Source organism: Bos javanicus, chromosome 9 (genome assembly GCF_032452875.1).
Source record: "Bos javanicus breed banteng chromosome 9, ARS-OSU_banteng_1.0, whole genome shotgun sequence".
NCBI classification, from domain to species: domain Eukaryota; kingdom Metazoa; phylum Chordata; class Mammalia; order Artiodactyla; family Bovidae; genus Bos; species Bos javanicus.
In genome coordinates this window covers 81,665,064-81,681,968 of record NC_083876.1, presented here as the reverse complement: position 1 = coordinate 81,681,968, position 16,905 = coordinate 81,665,064, and the positions used below count along the sequence as shown (strand labels likewise).

Genomic DNA, 16,905 nt, shown 5'->3' with positions numbered 1-16,905 from the left:
CAACAGAAAAGTGCATGATCACATCTAACATGAAGTTTCGAGTCTGAGTTCTTCTGTACAAGACAGCCTAAACACAAAACCCCTCCATTTACAATCCGCCCAAAAGTACAATGTCTGATTCTCCCCTTAATCGGCTCTGAACCACTTTTAAAAGTAAAATACATTTTTAGTCAGCACAGTAAATCAAGTACAATAAACACTATCACTACACAACCGCACAAAGGAAACTTTCTCTATAGGACAGAAAATAGTCAACGCATAATAAGCTAGTTCGAAAATACACGAAGCACGTTTGTCACAATAAATATATGGTTCCTTGTGTACTTTTTTTCCAAGAAGCCAAGAACTGGAAAATCATCGCATTCTGAAGAAAAGATGAAACCCCACAATGCTGGTCTCGACTCCTCAGACTCTACAACAGATGCGACATCAGGAAGAACTTGCCGGGGTGTTCCCATCCCCAGCTTGGTCCTGCCTCCAGCGGCTCTGTTACTTAACACACTGGGTTCAGTAAGTGACTGAGAGAGCCCTGTCTTTGCTGACATCCTCTTTTCAAAACCTCACGGGAGGGAGGGCAGGGAGTCAGGCAAGCTGACAAACTTACCTGGTAAATGCTTGCCAGACTGGCGAGCTGCGTGTCCTGGCACATCAAATCTGTACTTTTTCCAACGAAACGCGGTGGCCGCCGGGCCGCTCATCACCTACATTTGCTTAAGTGACGAGGAAAAAGATGCAGAGGAAGTGGATTTTAACAGAAGCAGCCTGCGAACTGCACACTGGGATGTCCTGTTTCGCCGTGGCTTTTATTTTTCCCATGAGAGGATCTGACTAAAACCTAACTGAATCTCCTCTAAATACCAGACAGGATGTTACACTTCGCAGTTAGTGAAAATTCCTTAGGTCATTTTCTGTCACTGTTCTTTTAATTGTCACAAAGGAGGGCCTTTGAATGTTTCTGATCCACTACAAAGAGATTATAACTTTGCTTCCTGTTTTTGACAGTGTCAGCTGATAAGGACACCTCCACCCACCTCCTTACCCACATGCATATAAATAGAGGCGTTTGCCCTGGGTATACAACTGGACCGGAGAGTTTGGTTATATATTAACTCTACTTCAAAGCATAAATTGAACTTGTTATTTCACTTCAATATGCATATACACCTTGGGAAAAATGGAACTCAAAAGAATTTCTTCTTCATTCCTTAGAGATCGCTATTATGGAAAAAAATACATTCAACCACACAGAATCATAAGATCAGAGGTAACAGTTTTGACTCATATTTTCCAGCCTGTTCTATCTTGTGTATTTGCCTCGCTCTTTTATTATCACAGAACACAGACGTCAGGTGGCTCAGTGGTAAAGAATCAATGCTGGAGTCACGAGTTCAATCCCTGGGTCAGGAAGATCCCAGGGAGAAGAAAATGGCAGCCCACTCTAGTATTCTTGCCCAGAAAACCCCATGGACAGAGGAGCCTGATGGGCTACAGTCCATGGGGTTGCAAAAGAGCTGGACACAACTTAGCAACACAACAACAACAACATACAGATATCATCCACACACACACAACAGCAAGGAAAATCATGACCCATATTGCCTCATGGGCTTCTTTATTCCTGTTTAACTCTTTTTTTCTCTCCTGCTTCAAAACAGAAACTTTCGACTTATAAGCAAAGATTTTCATAACTTAAGTTCTCTTGTCAGGATACACACAGATTTAAATCAGAAGGCATCTCTCTTCCTGCTACTGGCTGAGATACAGTCAGTCCTTGCCCCACTCTCTTCTTCCTTATCTCTATTTTCTAGACTAGAAACCATATGCCTGGCAAAACACCCTCTCTAAGCCTCAATATCCAAACCTGTAAAATGAGAGTAGAGACCTCACCTGTCTCGTGGGATTGTAGTGAAAGAGTGAAAAGCACAATGCTATAGATTAGGTCACATGGTCAAAGCCTGATTTTTTTTTTTTTTTTTTGTAACAGCTTTATTTAGATATAATTCACACAGCATGCAATTAACACATTTAAAGTATATAATTCAGTGGTTATTAGTATATTCACAGAGTTATGTATCCATCACACAATCAATTTTAGAACATTTTCATCACCCCGAAAAGCACTCAAGCTCCATCTTCTCTCTGCACTGCCCCCAATTCTAGTCAACCATGAAAATCTAATTTCAATCACTTTAGATTTGCCTCTCCTGAGCATTTCACATAAATGAAATCATAGAATATGTAGTCCTTTATGACTGACTTGTTTTACTTAGCATAATGTTTTCAAAGTTTCATTCATGCTGTAGTATGTCAGCATATCATTTTGTTTTACAGCTGAATAATCTTCCTTGTATGAATATCCTACGTTTTATTGATTCACTTATCAATTGGCAGACATTTGGGTTGTCTTTACCTTTCAGCTAACATGAATAATACTGCTATAAGCATTCATGTACAAATTTTTATATCAATATATGTTTTTATTTCTCTTGAGTATAAATACCCAGGAGTAGCATTACTGGATCATACAATAGGATTCTACAGTTAACCTTTGGAAGAACTGCCAGACAGCTTTCCAAAGTAGCTGCACCATCTTCCATTCCTTCACTAGCAGTACATGAAGGATAAAATTCTCTCTATCCTCACCAACACCTATTTTTATCTAGTTTTTATTTTTATTTTTTTTATTATAGCCACCCTAGTGGGTGTAAAGTGACATATCATCATGGCTTGATATACATTTCCCTGATGGTTGTCAAAGCCCAAATACAAAAATGTATTTCAACATTTTAATCTGGTATAACATACCATCTAAATACTGCTGGTGTTCAAATTACATCTCTAAGAGGCTGCTAAAGCAGTTGGTTTATCTTCCCCTACCCAAGGGCTGCTTATGAAAACTTATTAAATTCTAAATCAGTTGTTTCCACATGTCTTTCTGTATTTGTCTTCTTTCTAAATAGAAACAAAGCAGCCTTTTATAAGTGAATAACCATAATTATTTATAGGAAGAAATTTTAGACAAGATTTGATTTAAGATTAAGGTTATTACAAAATTTTAAGGAAGCCAAGAGGAACAAGTCAGGATTCTAGACACTACCGATGTTTTTCCCTTTTCTCTAAAAAATGTGATATTGAGAGGATAGTAATTATTCTAATTCAAAGGGATTATCCAATAAAATTCAAAGAGATTATCTAATCCAAAATTCAAAACATATAATCCAATCTAACTTGAGGGATTATCATCTTTTCTAATTTGAAGTCTTTATCTAATCTAACTCATTCAAAGAGATGTTCATTTTTTTCAGATTTCTGATGTTTGAAAAAATTCATGTACAATAAATGAATTATCTTATTCCTAAAACATTCTATTTTAAATTATTTTTAATGCCTTAAAAAATTAAAAAGAATAAAGTCTACATAAAACACAAGAAAGAAAATACAAAAAGGCTACAAGCTTTAAAAAAATAACAACTTTTCCCCTGTTTTTCAGTATAAGGCCTCAGGCCCCACAAGATGTATTAATAATATGATTCATTCATCTTCTAAGAAATTTTCCATGTCCCAAGGCTGCACTATGCAATCCACTGTTTTCGTTATTTCTTGGCATACAGCTGACTATGAAACTGACCGCTGAACTTTCCTATGTCAAATAGAACTTTCCATTGTGGGAAATTTCTAAAACATTCATATTAAGCTAAGTGGAAATGTCATCAGAGTTCAGGAGCAAATACGGCTTATATCACCCAGTACAATTTCTAAATCAGATTTTACACAGGAATGGCAAACCATTGAACGAAAACAACAAGTACAAAGGCCACGTTGGAGTTTCTGTAAATACTTGACGGTGAAGAAAATCAGAAGCAACAATCAGTTTATCAAGGTTATCTGAAAGTTCTTCCAAAAAAAGTCTAAAAGAAGGGCACTTTTACAAACTGTTCTGTAATGTCTACCCACTGACCCCTTCTTCTGCTAGATTACACGGTGGCCTCATTTCTAGTTCTCGTGAAATCAATAGACCATTTATGTCCCAAGTATCTGTCTAGGGTATGCACTTTCTTATTCAATCTGGTGTTGACAGCAGTAATCAAATTTTGTACATACCACTAGCTCTATTATAGCTCAATGGCTACTGGCTGCCAGCCTAGGTCTAGTCTCACCCAAAAGGAAGGAAAAGAGTAGACTGCAGAGAGAATTACAGACCGAATCAGCTGAGACTACAGAAGGGGGTGTGGAAGTGAGACAGTGAAGCAGAGGGATTCAAGACAAACCCTCCTCCCACCAGAGAGACACACGCCAGGCACATCAGCACAGCCAACCTGGACCGTTAAAGGCAGACATTTTCTTCATTTCCTCTGCAAACCTCTGGGTTTTGAACATCTTATGACAACTTTCCATTCTAACCAATGAACCTACACCTACACCTGCAGAGCAGCAGACAAAAGCCAGAAATAAACCACACCCTCCAACACAAGAGAGACGAAAAGTGAGGGAACCTAAGTGACAACGCTTCCCATGAACCGTCCAGACACAGTTTCATGTTGTAACTAGGATCAAGGCTTTTTCTTGGATCAAAAGTTTTTCAATTAATCGTCTTCTGCTAAAACAAGGTCAGCTTTGAAAAAAAAAATGAGGAGGGATAGAAACCTGGAAGTCTACTCAACCTGCATTTTTAGAGTTCAAAATCTCTAAGAAAACCATACTCCTGCTAACAGATATTCTCTGCTTAAAGGGAGCATGGATGATACCACTTCTTGCTATCTAAGGCTGGCTAAAGCAACTATTTCCTCAATTTTTACAACTTGAAATAATTTTAGACTTACCCAAAAAGTTGTAAAAAAAAAATTGTACAGGGTTTTCATAGTCCCTTCATCCAGCTTCCCCAAATGTTACCATCTTACAGAACCAGAGTACTTCTTTCAAAACCAGAAAATTAGCACTGATTCAATACAATGAACTACTCCACAGATCTTATTTAAATGTCTCTAGTTGTTCCCTTTTTCAGTTTCATGATTGAATCCCAGGACCTGCACACAAGCAACACTTCAAAAACACATCCTTTCATTCACTCTCTAATGAATGTTTCTGATCCCCCCACCAAAAGTCCTATTTTCTTTCATGTTGATGAGGTGGTTTCATTATTAACCATTGAGTGTTCCAGTCTAGAAATGCTTATTTCCTCCACAATTCTCTCCACAACTAATCTGAGGGTCTTATCAGCCTCATCTTGTAAACACAGGTCAAACTGAGTCTCACAATTCCTTGTTCAGAACCCTTAGAACATAGAGGAGCTGCCAAATCAGAGCTTTTCCCACCTGAGAAAAGTTACATAGGCTATGCATTCCACTGGAGGAGCTAGTGGTAAAGAACCTGCCTGCCAATGCAGGAGACATAAGAGACAGGGGTTCCATCCCTGGATCAGAAAGATCCTCTGGAGAAGGAAATGGCAACCCACTTCAGTAATCGTACCTGGAGAACCCCACAGACAGGGGAACCTGGAAGGCTACAGTCCATAGTATCTCATAGAGTCAGACACAACTGAAGCGACTTAGCACAGCACACAAGACAAAAACAGCGAGATGTAGGATAATTTCCCCCAATCAAATACACTAATACTTCTGCAGTAAATATGTGTGTTTTAGGAGGTAAGTGTGATAAGGAAAGATTTCAAAAGCATCCCAACGCTTCTGGTCAAATTGCCCAAAAAATGAGCTCAGGTCAAGCTCAGGTTTTACTATCAAATGAATTACAAAAACCTTTCTGTTTTCAGAGTTCATTTTAACTATTATAACTGCAAATGAGAGTGTATGGACCTCTACCAATGAAATCTGTGGCTTCATGTGTCGCCCACCCACCCTCACACCACATCCTCTTTCACCTCCAGTGTTACCTCTGCCTCCAGGCTCTCTTCACTCCAGTCAACCCTCCCAGAGTCTCCAGGGTGACCTTTGTAAATTACTTGCAGCTCTCTAGCTGCAAAATCCTTCGAGATTTCCCATGCAAAAAAAAGGAGGTTGGAGTCTAATCTTATGAAGTTTAGTTTACAAGGCTCTCCACCATCTAAGCCAACCCTTTTGACTATAACAGTGCTACACCCAAGAAGAAAACAGAAGTGAAAAAGGTGTAATCTCTGTCCTCAAGATGCCGCCAATCTAATTCAGTCTCTTGAATATTTTCATCAAACTGAAAATATAGAATGTAGCTTCTCCAACCATCAAAGAAATATGGGAATATTTTTTTAACTCATTCTTTTCTAGCTAGGAAATTCTACCTTAGCTCTTGATCACATTAAAGATTACTAATAAAATCCCATATGTTGACATGAAAAGGATTTTTCACATGATTTTAACAACACGTCTAAAAATAATTGCTATGCTACTGTTCCAAATACAAAGAGCAAAAGCCAGAAAAACTTTTCTAAAAACAAGCAAACCCAAAAAAGCAACGTCAAAGATGGTATTTAATGGGCTGAGTGAGTTCTCATGAGATTGTTTTTCCAAAGCACAAAGATATAAATAAAATCTGAAACCATGTCTTTGTTTCCATATTAGTATATTAATGGAAGTGAATGATATTATAACCAGCAAAATTATGTTAGAGAGAGCTAAACAAAAATCCCCACTACCAAACAGCTCAGAATTTATCCCCAACCACAAAGAGACTTATCTCTGATGCAGACTTTAAGGAACATACACCAATGAAAGAGGAAAGAAATCATATTTTAAGTATTTTGGTTTTATTTTCTAATGTGCAAATAGACACAGAATGGTAAAAGTTCCTAGATATTGTATTTGAAGATAAATTATAACCTTTCTTACAATTATCTCAGGAAAAGTGCACAAAAGCAATAAGAGTAAGAGATAAAGAATAGTACCACTGAATCCCATAATGATGGGGGTAGAGAGAAGTGGTCGGTATATACCTGCTTCTCCCTACACCAAGAGAGGGGAGGAGGCTTCCCTCCCAGGGCTGTCTTCCTCTCACAGCAGACTGTGTGTGTCACTGTGTACACGCACACATGGCAGGATTTTCACTGGCCGTGTTAAGTTACTTCCAAACAGAAGTGACAACTGCTGTGATCCGACTGAGGTGAGATATACGTGGCTGACAGCAGTCACGGTAGAAAAGGCCGACACTGCATGGACATCAAGTGATGCCACCACTCTGTAAAAGCCAGGATCCACTCTGCCAGGGACCTGGTAGAATCCTGTAGTGCCTGCCGCTCAAGACGGGGGTTCCTGGGACAACCACTCATGTGGCAAACACCTCACTCTAGCAGAAGGAAGGAGGTTATCACCAGGGTTCTTCAGGGAGCAGGAACAGGTATTTAAGGAGACATAAAGAGACAAATAAAACTCAGATGCTTTAAAAAGTGGACTTTTAAAACACTACCAAACAAGAAAGGAAGGGAGTATTTTTCCTGAATTTTCTACATGTTCCGTTTCTATCAATCAGGCAAAAAATAGACATTGTCATTTTTCATTTACCTTTGTATTGTCATCCTTTAGTATCGGAGCCTGAAATGTTGTAAGGACTTAGTAAATGAGCATTTACTGAAAGACTAGACACAAGCTGATGTGGAAGACATCAGAACAAAAATAAGAGTGAACCAGGATAGTGAGAGGAACCCTGGGCATCTCTCACACCCACAGAGCTTCCACAACAAGGCCATCTGATGCAGAAAGGAGGTACCACAGTCTATGACATGAGCAAAATCAAAAATAGCAGTTCTGGGGCAGACCACAGCATTCCAGAAAGGGATCAGAGAACTGTGACCAAGAAGGGTGCTTTCAGGAATGTAAAAAGGAAGGATACATTTGGAAATAAAAGTGCTGTAAAGATAGAGGCAATATCATTTGCAACCTGCTGGGCTGTGGAGCAAAGATCAGCCAGTGAGTTTTCATGAAGTACATCTGCTGTCACTGTGAGGAAAACCTCTCTAGTTTCCAGAAGGTTCCAGAACCCTCCAGCTTCATGGAAAAGTATGAAAAAAGAAGTGTGGGGATTATTTTTTGTTGTTAGCTGTAAAAACATCTAGTGGGAGAGCTGACTTAAGTATCCTAGGGACTTAAAAAGCAGTCACAACCTAAAAGTTGAGAGGTGTGTTATATTCGGTGTGAATTTTTAGGACTTCAGGGCCAGGAGACAGCATCTCAAGTGACCCTCAAGAGAACTGCTCAGAGGTTGCAGGGGGAGGAGTCAGGTTATATAGAAATTTACAACAAAGGGCAGGTAGTCTGAACAACAAAAGTATTTTTGTGAATTAAAGAAAACCAGATTATCTCAAGTTAAGGAATTTAGTGCTTTTCTACGTATGGGAAGATGCAAGAGTCTGAGCTCACTGAAATCATTCCTTTCATATGCATCTCAGCTACCTGGGGCCAGTACTCAGTATTTTTTTTTCTCAGTGCTCACCAGAGGGAGTGGCTGCAGCCCAGTGGCTGCCAGATCACAGGTATTCTTCTCCTTCTTAGTTGCCCTTGAGGGCTGGAATCGCTGATGACTGTGACATCCTAGTTTATTGACACAGCAGGAAATACTCCATTTCTCACTCCCATAGGGCACAACACCCTGTGAAGCTGGACATGTCACTCATAACAGTTTGTCCTTTGGTCACCTGCAGTGACAATCTCAATTCAGTGTTTCCTGTGGAGCTCTTAGGCCCTTATGCAAATCTGAAGCTGTGGGCCACTCATTAGACAAGGGTATTAACTTGCATGAGTCATCTGTATATTCAGCCTGCAGCTGATACTACACAAAGATAGTCCTGCCTACTCACGGCACACCCACCCCACTCCCATGTGGGAATGAGACATAATCACCTGCTGAGGGCTGGGAGTGGGGAGAAAATGAAGGATCCAGGTAATAATGAGGCAGAACCAATGCCAAAGAACTGACCTTGGGTATTTTAAATCTGTTTCAGGATTTCTAGGATGATGTAGCTGCCAAGAGATATCCAGGTGCATGCTATGTTGCTTCAGTCGTGTCCAACTCTTTGCGACCCTATACAGCCTTCCAGGCTCCTTTGTCCAAGGGACTCTCCAGGCAAGAATACTGGAGAGGGTTGCCATTTCCTTCTCCAGGGGATCTTCCCGACCCAGGAATTGAACCTGGGTCTCTTGTGTCTCCTGCATTGACCAGCGGATTCTTTCTTTACCACTAGCACCACCTGGGAAATCCAATAACCAGGTGAGGAACAGAGAATGCAAGTAATGGTTGTCAGCGCAGAACTTATGAGCCATGCGACTTATAAACAAGGTGCCTGAGCCTTGGACCCATGGCAGTCAGTCAGCTAATTGATTTGTTGACTTAGCGCCTACTCCTGTTTCATGTGGTGCAGACAAGAACCAGTTCCCAGGCCCGGCAAAGTGAGGCAACTGCAGAGGGAATGTGTGGTGCCTGCTGTCACTCCCTCCGGGATCAGCCACAACACAGGCTGGGGCCTGCAAAAGGGGAAAGGAGAGGGCAGGGGCTGCCAAACGAGGTGGGAGTGAACACGACAGAGGCAAGAAATGCACAAACAGCCTATGATTAGAGCATCTAAGGAGTGACAGAGAACAGGGAGGAAGACGGCAGGGTGGAGCTCGGAAACAGCACCAGAAGGTACAAAAGAGAAAACAGCGATTCAGAAAGAAGAGGAGAAGAGAGCCAGGCCCGTACTCCAGGGCTGCCCCTGACAGGAAGCAAGTTCTTCCACAGTTTGCAGGTTGGGACCGCTTACGTGCCACTTCATTTCCATAAAATCTCTCTCCTCCAGATAATGTTCATGAGTAAATCCGTCTATCTATAAAAAGATTTAAAAATGGAGCCGATAGAACAAACCTGATTTTAAATGAGGAACCTGACACTAAAAATAACTTCCCTGAGGCTGCCAATTCAGTAGAGGGTTGGAACGACTCATGTTTCTATTGGAACCTCAGTCTATAATTCGGTCAGTAAAAAGTGACCAATTTTAGGGACCGCTGAACGTCAGAGTCCTTTCACATTTATTTTCATGGATGCCTGCAAAATTCTTACAGGTTAAGCTGTGTCAGTATCTCAGCCTCTCTTTAAAAAATGAGGTAACTAAGGTTTCATAACACCAAGTTAGTGGTACTCGCTCAGTTGTGTCCAACTCTTTGCGACCACATGGACTGCAGCCTGCCAGGCTCCTCTGTTCATGGGATTCTCGGGTCAAGAATACTGGAGTGGGTTGCCGTTTCCTTCTCCATTCATGACACCAAATTCATGCCGTGGGTGTTCTGAACCTCAGAAGCAACTCCCTGCCCCCAAGTATTTCCTCCCATCCCATCGTGAGCCTTCGAGAAGCAGCTCACTGGCTGTCAACAGCACTGCCTGAACCATCATGAAGCCCAGAGGTTTCAAAGTTGTTTCTAAGAGGGTAAATAATACTATATAATACATCCTCTCTTCCTCAAAGTCACAGCCAAAAACCAAATGAAACCAAAAGGAAATGCATGTTCCTCAACAGCAGTCAGGTCCCAGGTATCAGGTAGCCGGCTCCACCCCCATCGCAGTCCCAAACTCTGGCACAAACACAAGCTGCAGAATCTTGAGGCCAGTCAGAGGTGAGCCTTTCTGCAAGAGAATGACAAAAGGCCCCCGACACTTCCACTCCCCAGGGCATTAAAACCGTAGTCCCGAAGGAACAAGGTGGTTACTCTTCATCTGAGTTACTAAACTGAGCCCCTCCACGCCGGAAAGAGGGGGCAGGAAAAGGAAATGAAAGCAAGTGACTCGAGGTTCTGGATTTTGTATGCAAGATTAGCCAGCAACAGGTGCAGCGTTCCGGTGAAATTAAGCGTCTCCAAACGCCTCTTGTCTGCACCGCACAAAGGCCCAGGCACAGAAACCCAACATTAGCAGCGCTGTCAGAAGTGCAAGCCATCATCATTTTCTAGCCAGTAGCAATTTGGGAAAAAAAAAAAAATTACCAGGCAGACCACAAAATATTTCTCTGCTGACATAAGACTTCTTTCACATTATCCTCTTCCGAAACACTGTAAAATAATTTAAATGTTGGTAACCGTAAGTCATTTTTTAGTGCCTGGTGACCACCACAGTGCCTGGTACGGAGTACGTGGGCAGCAAACATTTACTGGATGAATGAATGAAACCAACAGGTAAATAAGATGTTGCCTTCACAAACAGCGATAACCAAAATCTCACTTTCAAAATAGTATATAAATGTATTTTTCCCCATTTCTCCAAGAAGGGAACAAAAAGCTGGGATCAGAAGCCAGGGAAAGAGATATGAATAATGAAACATATCAGGAGGTGCCAATCACACAGCCACTGACTAAAGCCGAGAAGCCCTGTCTGCCGCCCCTTGGGATTAACAGATCTGCACGGGCATTCTCATTTGGAGGAGAACAAATGGGGAAAACAATGATAACCATTGAAGCAATTCACTTTCGGATTTTCCTTTCACGCAGAGTGCCATTTCACGTAGCAGTTTCCACCTGCCATCACTATAGAACTTACAAAATAAATGTTGTTGCGTAATCTTTCAATATGATGAAAATAATCTGCTGACGGTATGTCATGGAAAACATCTTGTGCTATATGTGACATGTATAAGAAAATATGAGTGTGGGTAAGATGAAATGGAATTGAAGCCATTTTACTGACTCTAAGAACTGAAGAAAAAGTGGAGGGAAGTAGCAATGCAAGTGATGGGGAATGTTTATGAATACTGTTTTACATAAAAAGAATAATTACTAATATGAGAACACCACTGATTTATATAAGGGTTTAAATAATGATATTAATTATAAAAATAAGATTTCAGAGCACAGATAAGAGTAAATCACTAAAATTATCAGGACAAGTCAGAGAACTAAGCAGTACAAATAGAAATGCATTATAATAAATATTTTTATAAAATGACTATAAAGAATGACTTGATTTAATAATGCAGTTCATTCAGCTTTCTTTAAATTCACAAATTTCTCTTCTGTTTATAACTTAAGCCTTCTGAATAGAATTTCTCTCACCCTTGTATATTCAATTTAAAGAATCCTTAGATTTTTTTTTCACATCACTCCTTCCAAGATCCAGAGGAAATTCCCACTTTCTTTTACCTCAAGGTAACACCCAAAGGTCTTGAACAAACTTCTTCACTGAGATACTAAATGCCTAGTTAAGAACTACCTCAAACTTCAAGGAATAAACTGGAATTGCAAGTCCATTAAGAATGTGTTTGATGAACCTAGAGTCTGTCATACAGAATGAAGTAAGTCAGAAAGAGAAAAACAAATATCGTATACTAACGCATATATATGGAATCTAGAAAGATAGTGCTGATGAACCTATCTGCAGGGCAGCAGTGGAGACAGACACAGAACAGACTTGTGGGCACAATGGGGGGAAAGAGAAGGTGGGGTGAACCGAGAGAGTAGCATGCAAACATACACATGACCATACGTAAGATAGAGAGCCAGGGGGAATTTGCTGCATGACTCAGGGAGCTCCAACCGGGGCTCTGAGACAACCTAGAGGGGTGGGGTGGGGTGGAAGGTGGGAGGGACATTCAAGAGGGAGGGGACATATGTATACCTATGGCTGATTCATATTTATGTATGGCAGAAACCAACAAGATATTGTAAAGCAATCATCCTTCAGTTAAAAATAAATAAATTTTAAAATGTTTAAAAAATAAACAAAAGGACAATAAAAAAAAATGTCTTTGGTTTTCAAGTGAGGCCTTTTCATTCATTCCTTCATCCATTCATTCCCTCATCTATAAGGATCTATCATCCCTACGGGTCAGGCGTTGTGCAAAGCACTATGGACACACCAGTAAACATGGAACGCCCTGATGGAGATGACAGTCTGGGGACCTCTCAGCAACAAAGTAAACAAGCAATCAGCATTGTGACAAGTGAGCTGAAGCAAGCAACAGGATGGATGGTAGGAATAACAAGACGAATCTACTTCAGACGGGTAGTCAGGATGGGCATCTCGGAAAAGGTGCAATTTAATCCATCACCCAATTATAGTCAAAGGGGCTAGCCAAGAGCTGGGGAAGGTATCCAGGCGTAGGAAAGAGCCTGTACAGAGGCTGTTTCCGGACCTGCAAGCTGGCCGCGGCTGAGGCGATGGGCAGCGACAGAAGAGACTCATTAATAACTACAGAAACAGCATCTCACCACATAATTCACCCAACATGCCTATGCCCTGACACACACTTTCCCTTCAGCCTGGAATCCCTGTCTTCCTCACTCTCCTCTGCCATCTCGCAGATGCCTCCTCTGGAAAACATCCCCTGACTCTCCAAAGAAGAGTCAAACTCCAGAAATGAATCCCCCCTAGTCCATGGTCCCACCACCCCTAGTACTCCCCACTATTACGCTCCTTAGCAACTGGCTCTGAGTCATTCTTCAAAAGCCACTAAGCACAGGTCTTGCTTTATTTGTCTCTGTTTCTCAACAGTCTATCATGGAATTCGGCACCAGCAGACATGCAATAAATGAAGAGTGAGTCAGCGAACAAATCGAGAGAGGAATGGCCAAATGAAGCGAACACAGGATGGCTGCTCATGCCAATTCATTACTCAGCCTTGGAGCTTTGGAATAGCACCACGCCACAGTTTTAGCTGATTAACCCATTTATAGTTTGGGGATGGGGGGGTGGAGATTTCTATCCCTTTATGATTTCCATACAACAAACACTTTGGGACAAATCTCCTGGCATCACAGACAAATGATGGATAATTTTCAGAGTGTCATTAGATAAAGACTCCAGTCCATCCGCATCAACAAGCATGCGTAAAGTGCCAGGTTTGGTATTAGGCTCAAGGGCTGAGCGGTTCTGTTCTGCCCTGGAAGGTCTACAGCACTAGCAAGCAGAGCAAATCCTGTTTCCAAAATACTGTAAACTAACTTCTTTCATAATATTTTTACAAGAAAATGGTGGTCAAAAAATTCCAAGGTCACCCATGGGACAAAATGATTTAGAATCTGTTACTCAGTCATTTTTACACTAATTCTTGGCTTAATGAGTCCTGCTGAGGTTTCCTTTCTACAAGCAATGCACAAAAGTTTAAGGGCCATTGTAAGTTCTTTACCTGCCTGTGACCCTCCATCGTCCCCACGTGTAGAAGCGGATGTCACTTCCATTTCCTGATGACTCAGCATGTCCTCCAAAAGTAGTTAAGGTTCACAAGCCAACTGTGCATGTTTCCTGAAGTCACAAAGATGTGTGTACCCCTCGGCTGGAGAGTGTGCTTTGCTGGAGTCAAATTTTAAATGAGGGCCAAACAGTGTGGGAACTGTGGGGAGAAGAGTCCCTCCCCAACTGGCCTGACCAGAATGGTTGCATTCCTGCCCTGTGCTCAGCCCAATCCCCTTCTGCTCCGTCTGAGCCTCTGCCAGGCTGTGGAGCCTGTTGCCTTAAAACCCAGAAGAGTGAACAACACTTATTTGCCCAGGACTAGCCAGGTAAGGAAGGTGTGTATCTTTACAAACACGAAGGAGCGTAGCGCCTCCTCAATTCTCTTTAGGCTTTTCTTACATTTGTGCCAAATGAAAACATGGGTGAAGAATAACGTTTAGGAATTAAATGATAAAAAATGTTAAGGGTCCAGCTCTCTCAAGAAAGCTGGTTCTCATAAATTTTATAATCAATTTTTCAACCTATATACTCCAAACGAATTTCTAAAGCTTTTAGAGGTCGAGCCATTAATACACTAAATAATACATGCCATCAAGCTAAAAGGTAAACTCGGCCTCTTCAACCAGAAGTAAAAACATTACCGAGTGAAATACAAACTGCATCTTTTTGCCAAGCTCACCACACAGTCTCAGCTCACTTCGTTCCCAATCACTGGCCTCATTCAGGTTTTCCATGGACCAAGTTCCACCCTCAGACAACACCCCGGCATCAACTTAAATGTGGCTTCCTTAAGGAGGCCTTCCCACCACTAGAGCCCTCCCAGGTCCAGTGAAGCCCCCTGGTGACACACTATCACAGCATTGCAGGACATTCCTATGCCCTAGGCAATCACACTACTCTGTATATTCTGCAGCGTGGTGTCTGCTTCTTCTCCTAGTCTACACTCTGCAAAGGCTGGGCACATCACTGTGTGTTCATCGGTTTTGTTGACCACGGCCAGTACAGTGCCCAGCCTAGGGGGCACTCAGCGAAGAGTTATTCCCATTCAAACTGTTGTCCCTGTAAAAATACTCAACATGAATATCATATGATACAGCTTATAGGTGGAATCTAAAAAATTGGTACAAATGAACTTTCTTACAAAACAGAAAAAGAGTCACAGATGTAGAAACCAAACTTACGTTACCAAGGAGAACCGTGGGGGGAGAGAGAAATTGGGAGACTTGGATTGACATATACACACTACTATATATGAAATAGGACCTGCTGTATAGCCCAGGGAACTCTATTCAATACTCTGTAATGACTGTATGGGAAAAGAATTGAAAAAGGAGTGGACATATATATACATTTAACTGATTCACTTTGCTGCACAGCAGAAACATGTAAATCAACTATACTCCAATAAAAATTAAGTTAAAAAAAATACTTTTCATGACATATCGCTGTCACTGCCAAAGCTCTAAGGAAATAGATGTTCATCTTAAATAATCACCATCATCCAAGGTGATTACAACACCAAGCATCCCTGAACTCGGACAGGGGAAAAAAAAATGAGATATCCTCACCCACTTCTTCCATCCAAGTACTAACCAGGCCCAACCCTGCTTTGCTTTCAAGATCAGACGAGATCAGGCGCGTTCAGGGTGGTGTGGCCCTAGACTCTTCAACCCACTTGTAACAGAAATTTGCATCTCCTACTAAGAAGTTAGATCACAAAACACACTCTTAGGAGTATCTTTGGCAGGATCACCAACAAAAATCACAGCCATTTTCCCATCACATTATAGCTGAAAGTCATTTGGCTCATAATCACTTCAGAACAGACCAGACTAGACTAGAATAAAAGTTACCAAATCCACTGTTGGAACTTGTCATTCCAATGCATTAATATAAAAAAAGAATTACTCTATCACAGGTTTGTTCAGCATTTTGTAACTGAATTTCAATATGAATTGTTTTTCTTTGTAATGCCAAATATTTTATTCTATATGCATTTAAAAACATCTGCCTTGATTCACCTAACTGCCAAAGGAGTCCAGAGGTAAAACAGGAAAGGATGTGATGATAAACAATAAAAATCCTAATCTCTATCATTATCAAAAGATTTAATCATTTGATGTACTGAGAAACACTTCTTTTTTTTGTTCGGTTTTGGTTTTGGCCACACCACACAGCCTGCAAGATAATTACTCAAGTAGAGACTGAACCTCACCCTTGGTAGTGAAAGCATGGAGTCTTAACCACTGGACTACTGGGGAATTCCCAGGAAACACTTATATTCGGTTTTCAATGGGTTGAACATATATTTACTCACTGGGGAAATGAATAAAACATTTCCAAAAGAAAGACAATTTAAAATTAGCAGAATTATTAAACCAAGAAGTTATTTTTTATGATAAATAAAAATAAGTATTTCAATAGTTTTAGTATAAAATAACTTGTAAACAGGTGGCACTAGTGGTAAAGAACCTGCCTGTCAATGCAGGAGACGTAAGAGACACGGGTTCGATCCCTCAGTCTGGAAGATCCCCTGGAGGAAGAAATGGCAACCCACTCCAATATTTTTGCCTGGAGAATCCCATGGACAGAGGAACCTGGAGAGTTATAGTCCATGGAGTCACAAAAGTCAGACAGGACTGAAGTGACAAAGCACACACACAGTTTTTAAAGAAGGAATTCTCAAAGCACATTCACAGGTTTTAGTAGTTACTGTACAAGTCAACTGATATCGTCAACATACTATTTTTGTGATATATAGCTGACATATAATATTAGTTTTAAGTGCACAGC

At 41.0% G+C, this 16,905-nt stretch overlaps 1 protein-coding gene across 11 annotated transcripts in view; it reads right to left on the bottom strand.

Annotated features, from left to right (window-relative positions):
* The window catches only part of UTRN (utrophin), a 555,367-nt gene that overhangs the window by 490,412 nt on the left and 48,050 nt on the right, over positions 1-16,905 (bottom strand). For 4 of the 11 annotated variants that reach the window (XM_061428214.1, XM_061428220.1, XM_061428223.1 and 1 more), the window contains exon 1: positions 605-5,838. The exons of 4 other annotated variants lie outside the window; for them this stretch is intronic. In XM_061428214.1, the coding sequence (XP_061284198.1) occupies positions 605-698 (94 nt within the window). In that variant the 5' untranslated portion in view covers positions 699-5,838. Of the gene's footprint in view, positions 1-604; positions 5,840-14,065; positions 15,541-16,905 lie in introns of those variants that run through there. 3 more of the 11 variants (XM_061428224.1, XM_061428225.1, XM_061428221.1) reach the window with 2 other exon arrangements.